Source organism: Sminthopsis crassicaudata, chromosome 5 (assembly GCF_048593235.1).
Source record: "Sminthopsis crassicaudata isolate SCR6 chromosome 5, ASM4859323v1, whole genome shotgun sequence".
Taxonomy (NCBI): Eukaryota; Metazoa; Chordata; class Mammalia; order Dasyuromorphia; family Dasyuridae; genus Sminthopsis; species Sminthopsis crassicaudata.
Window position 1 is genome coordinate 15,250,165 of NC_133621.1, and position 6,000 is coordinate 15,256,164.

Below are 6,000 nucleotides of genomic sequence, written 5' to 3' on the forward strand. Positions count from 1 at the left end.
CTAAATCGAAATGGCGATTTATGAAATTATCTCACTATAAATAATTTATATGGATATACAGTGTGGGTTTACACGCACCATTTTGGATAAATACACGCGTATATTAGATGTATATCCTTACATATATAGAGATAAATCTAGATAGTATTAGAGATATATCTGCAGAGAGAAATAATCCCACAAACATACAGAATGGAAGAAAGAAAGAGGTCGACTTGGAGCCAAAATCCCGTCCTCAATTTTACAACGAGTTTGTCGCGGAGATCTGGGTCATAAACATTTTGTGGGCTTGGCAGAGACTATAATAATCCCAATAAATACAACGTGTGCCGAATTCCCAGAGCTCTCGGGTGGGTTAGTGGTTTTCTCAGTTTTCTTTTGCTTTTTCCACTTGGAAGCAAACCCAGCTGCCGGCTTCCCCACTCTCCACGTGGAATGATAGTAGAGGCACTGGGGTTTTTTTGTTTTGTTTTGTTTTGTTTTTTGCTTTTTTTTTTTTTTTTTTTTTTTGGCTTCTGGGGGGGATGTATTGTTTGATTCCTTCCTTTTCTGTTCTTTCCTGGGACCTGCACCCCGCTCGCACTTCAATCGCTGTGGTTCATTTATTCTCTATTCTGAACCAGGAGGAAAAAAAAAAATCCTATAAAATCCTGGGGCTCTTCTCTCAATTTTTTTTTTTTTAACCAAAAAGAGAAGGAGGAGAAAGAAAAGGAAAAAAAGAAGAGAGAAGAAGAATCAAAGATAAAAATAACAGTGGCTCTGTTTTTGGAATTCAGGAACAAACATCAATTTAAAAATACTAACAGTCTATGTTGTTAGAATATTGTAAATCGTTGTGCTATAAGTTAAATAAAAAGGGATTTTTTGGGGGGGACACAGAATAGGGCTTTTTAAAAAAGCTTTTTATTTTCAAAACATATTGTATAAATAGTTTTCAAAATCCACCTTTGCAAAATCCTGTATTCCAATTTTTCCCCCCTCTCTCCCTTCTCCCATCCCCTCTCCTAGACCGCAAGTAATCCAATATAGGTTACACATGTGCAATTCTTCTATACATATTTACACGACTACAATAGGGCTTTAAGCCTCCTGCAAAAGGCAGCATTTAGGAGGAAAATTCAAGACTCCTACTAATTTTCAGTTCCAGGGCGTCACTGCCCAATTTGTTTAGATACATTTTCCCAAATTACTAAATCAACCCCCAGGTCTTCTGACCCATTAGGTTGGGGTTTTTGGTTGTTGTTTTGTCGTTAAGCATGGGCGGGTGCGCGTTTCCCCCCAGCGTGCCGGGCTTTACGCAGGCGATCCTCGGAGCCCCCCGGTCCCCGGGCTGGCCTGCTAGGGTGGGACCCAGACCCGGCAGGTCATTCCAATTCAGAACGCCCGAACCCTCTGTGTGGAGCCTCTCCCTCTCCAGACAGTGGGGTGCCCCGTCGAGGGGGCAATGTCAGAGCCAGAAGGGCGCTCCTACAGGGTCCCCCAAGCCTCTTTAAAAGTCCACATTCTGCAAACTCCAGTCTTTTCCAGAATTCAGTAGAAGGGAGGCGAGCCCTTGTCCTTAAACCAATTTATCGTTTTGGTTTTTTTTAACCCTCCCACCGAGGCATCAGTCAAAACATGAGCAGTACCGGAAATATCTGACCGTTGTTAAACTCAAATCAGTGGCTTCAAATCCAGAAATGCTCCCATAAAGTCGACATTTTAGAAGCTGCCCAGGGTCGGGACTGAGGGCATCATGGCGGCAGCACAGCTGTTTCCGTGGAACCACACTGCCATCTGCTGGCTCTTGGGTGCTACTGCACCGCCTAGGTTCCGGGCCTGCAGCTGGCCCCTTAACCAGCTGGCCTTGGAGCCAGGGACGCCGGCCCCACTTCCAGCCCGCTGCAGGGTCCCAATTATAGAAAGGAGAAGGGGGGAAAACAACCGCCGTCCTCCTACTCTGTTGCTTAGAAAACATGAAAGATAAATGTCCACACCGGAGCCCACGCCGCCCAAGGGGCAGCAACCAGTCCCCATAAAAGGGGCTGTTTCCTTACACCCCCCCCCCAGCTTATCTTCGGCGACCAGACAAAATAAATGAAAAAAAGCTTTTGTGGAAAAATCTTAATTGTGGCTGGACAGTTGTAAACTCATTAAGGGCCGAATTCCAGACAGTTTGCAGACCCGGCCTTTATTACACACCCTTAATGCCCATTCTTTGAAGTTTCTTCAGTCTGCAGCAACAGAGGGTGTCCCAACACGGACCAATTAAGGGCTCCCTCCCGCCTCCCTCCCTCGCTCTCTCGCTCTTTTTTCTTTTGACTATTTAGAACTATTTCCCCTTTTACTAATTATAACAACATATTCCACTTTCCAGAGGCCGACTTTTAAAGGGGGGGGAAGGGTCCGACCGAATGTTCCGAGGCCCCTGCGCCTCTGAAGGGCCTCCCTGCCCGACCCACGGCGGCGACGGCTCCCTAAGTTTTGTCCTCTCCCCCTGAAGCTCTTTACACCCCATAAACGCTAACAACGGTCATTTTCTTTTATGGCGCTCCATGGTTCTGCGTTTTCCTTACAGATTTTTCTGCCAAGACTTGCCACTCTGAGCGTTCACAATTTGGGGCCCTCCTAGAATGCGAGGCCCCTAAGTGATTCTTGGGCGTCTCTGCTGCCCATGCCCTGCCTGAGAAAGACAGCCGGGCTGGGGCGGGGGAGTGGGGGGCGGGTGCAGGGGAGGAAGAAAGCTTTCTCCGACATCTAAAATGTCAGCTCAGGCAGGAACTACACTTTAAATCCGCCTTTTAAGATTTTCTCTTTAGTTGTTCTCTAGAGAACATCTATATCCCGAAAAAAGGACGATTCTTTTTCCCTCTCAAAAATATTTCATTTTTTTGTCCTCCAAAAAAGTCCTTTTAGCTTTTTGTCCTTTAAAAAAAAATCTCTCTCTCTCCTCCCTCCCCCTCCTTTTTTTTCTTTCCCCTTTCTTTCTTTCCTCAGGCCACTGGTTAATTTTTATTTTTTTAATTGAGATTTTTATCTCTCCATAAGAACCCTACCTTTTAGGGGAAAGACTTTTCTTTCGAGTTAGAAACAAAAGGAGAGAGACGGTGGAGACATGCAGAAAGAGAGAGACAAAAGAAGAAAGAAAGAAATGGAAAGGGTGGGGGGAAAAGAGAAAGAAAGACTCCTGAGTCTTGAGGGAGAGTGTTACTTTGAGAAGGAGAAAAAGGAGGTAGTGTGTGACTCGCTCTTTATTTTTTAGGGACGAGTGACAATGAATAAAGGAGAAAAATCTCTCAGAATCCCGGCTGGCAGAGTCTTTTTCCACCACCCGGATTAGGCGCACACAGGATGTGGGGAGAGTTTCCTTCAGCCTCCTGCGTCCCGCATCCAGTCCTTTCCACATCTGGATGGCCCTTCGGCTCTCTTCTGCTCTTTAGCTGGGTTGGTCCCCTGTCTCACCCACCCACTTTCCTTTGGGGTTCCCCTGGACCAAGGCTAAGGGCCACGGGCCCAGGCTGGGAATGAGTCCGGAGTCTAAACTAATGAGAGCTCTCTGCTCTGCCCAGCTGCAGCCAGTTCCCTCAGAAATCTTTCTCTCCGATCCCCTCCCGGCCAGGGGGCCGGCGTCTGGAGCTCAGTCTGGAAGCCTGAGCCTCGGTCTGGGGAGGGAAGGAAAAAACTAGGGACGGAGAAAGGAAACTACAACTATCAGCCTGGTTCCGCCGGCCTGCCCGGAGGGAGGAGGGAGCAAAAAGAGGCTCCCTCCCTGCTCTCTCCGCAGCCCCTTGAACTCACTGGCCCTGCCGCCGCCCTTCCAGGACCTAGCTGGGGAGGAAGAAACCGGCAATCGCCGCTTGAAGAAGGACGTTCAAAACAGTGGACCCGCAGAATAGAAAAGAATCAATATATTTTTATTTGGCAAAAAGTTAAATATCATCTCAACACAATGGTTTGGTCAGTAGGTCATGAGGTAACTCTTGCAAAATATACAGTGTATTTATTGTTCTGCCTTAACAGAAGTCCCCAAATTTCAAGTGATACAAATCTACGATAGCCCGATGGCAGGTTTCATAGCGCATAATTTATTATCAATAAAATTAACTCCATTACAATAAGCATTCGTTCCCCCCCTCATTAAAATTAAACGTAAACTATAGGTAGTTACCTTCTTCACGTGAACAAATAATTCCGAAATCGGAAAACGGCTTCACTGGTGCAAAAACAAGATTCAAGCTCGTCTGAGTATTTACTTTTTTTTTTTTCTTTAATATATAGATTATATACAACTGACAAGACAGTACTAGAAATCAACTGTACAGACTAAAATGTCCCGATTGGAAAGACGTTGGGGAGAGGCTTTGGAGTCCACTTATCCCTCCCAGCCCAACAAAAGTTTCTCTCTTATTTTTTTCTTTTTTTTTTTTTTTTTCCTTTGACTGGGATATTATTTAATATACTCTCTCTCTCTTTCTCTATTTATATTACACTCCAAGGTTAACTGTCTAGTTATACAGAAGAAAGACTTATTACACTACAGAGCTAGACCCTTTGCCACATTTCTCCTCAACAACCTGAGTTCGAATGAGATTCTTAGCGTCCACGATGACAACCGGTAGGGCCGGCACCCGAGCACAAAAGTGGATTCACGAACAATGATTAACCACAAACAAACACATGTTCAAGTATTACAGCAGCCCTCTCCGCTGCGCACAGAGCAAATCAAAGAACTACACACACTACGCTCTACAGTCTGTCCAGAGAGTTGTGCATTAGGAAAAAGGTAGTTATTATTTTTTTCTCCATAAGTAAGGAACAGGTAGATTTCTTCTTTTCTTTTTTTCTTTTTTCTTTTTCTTTTTTTCTTTCTTTTTTTTTTTTTTAATACAAGCCAACACACACAGCCATACAGCACTAATGCCCCCTTTTTTGTCCTAGGATAGAAAATGAAAAAGCTTACAGTACCTCCACCACAGGCTGGGCAAGGCCCCCGTGCTACCGTGACAAGGTACACCATTATGAATGATAAGGATTGGGGAAGAGGGGAAGAAGGGACGGGGTGGGTGGGTGGGGTGAGACCTGGATTCAGTCATATTGTGTGGGGTTCTGGAGGCTGGGAGGAGGGAGAAGAAGGAATGGGAGGGAGAGAACTTCCCCCAGCCTTCCTATCAACCTGGGCCACATCATTCGTCCTTTGCTCGGTCTTTGTTAATTTTCTTCATTTTCATCCTCCTGTTTTGAAACCAAATTTTGACTTGTCTTTCGGTGAGGTTCAGGAGTCTCGCCACTTCGTATCTGCGGTCCCTGGTGAGATACATATTGAACAAGAATTCCTTCTCCAGTTCTAGTGTTTGGTGCTTGGTGTAGGGACAGCGCTTTTTGCGGGTGGATCTCGCGTGTAGCCAGTTCGCAGCTGGGTTGTCTGGGGTAGGGGGTGAAGGGAAGTGGGAAAAGACAAGAGAACGTGAGATATTTTTCTCCCCCTGGCGATTATAATAAGATAAGAATCAGCAAGAGCAGCAGCAGTGCCCACCCAGCCTCTCCTAATTTAGGGGGGCCTTTGGGGAAATTCAAGGAGATCGAAGGTTAGGACGTTCCTTTCTTATTTCCCAAGACAGGGGGTGTGTGTGTGTGTGTGTGTGTGTGTGTGTGTGTGTGTGTGTGTGTGTGTTGGGGTTGGACATAATGGAATGAAAAATCAAACGAACACATGGAGGGTCACATACAATTTACACGTAGTCTAGCTAAGCCAAGCCCTCAACCTCCGCCTCCTCTTTCCCTACTCGTTTTAGATTGATTACAGAATATAACTTTAAAATACACCTCCCCTCTCTCCATCCCAGAGGAAGCCACATTGTGTTGTATTGGCACAGAAATAAAAATCCTCCCCCCCTCTCCCTCTCCCTCTCTTTGCGCTCTCTCTCTCTCTCTCTCTCTCTCTCTCTCTCTCTCTCTCTCTCTCTCTCTCTCTCTCTCTCTCTCTCTCTCTCTCTCTCTCTCTCTCTCTCCCTCCTCTCCCTC

At 45.8% G+C, this 6,000-nt stretch overlaps 1 protein-coding gene across 1 annotated transcript in view; it reads right to left on the reverse strand.

Annotated features, from left to right (window-relative positions):
* Window positions 1–3,874: 3,874 nt before the first annotated feature.
* Window positions 3,875–6,000, reverse strand: part of HOXA9 (homeobox A9) — a 3,546-nt gene continuing 1,420 nt past the window's right edge. Inside the window, 1 exon segment of the mRNA XM_074266587.1 lies at window positions 3,875–5,401. Within this exon segment, the coding sequence (XP_074122688.1) occupies window positions 5,163–5,401 (239 nt within the window). The 3' untranslated portion in view covers window positions 3,875–5,162.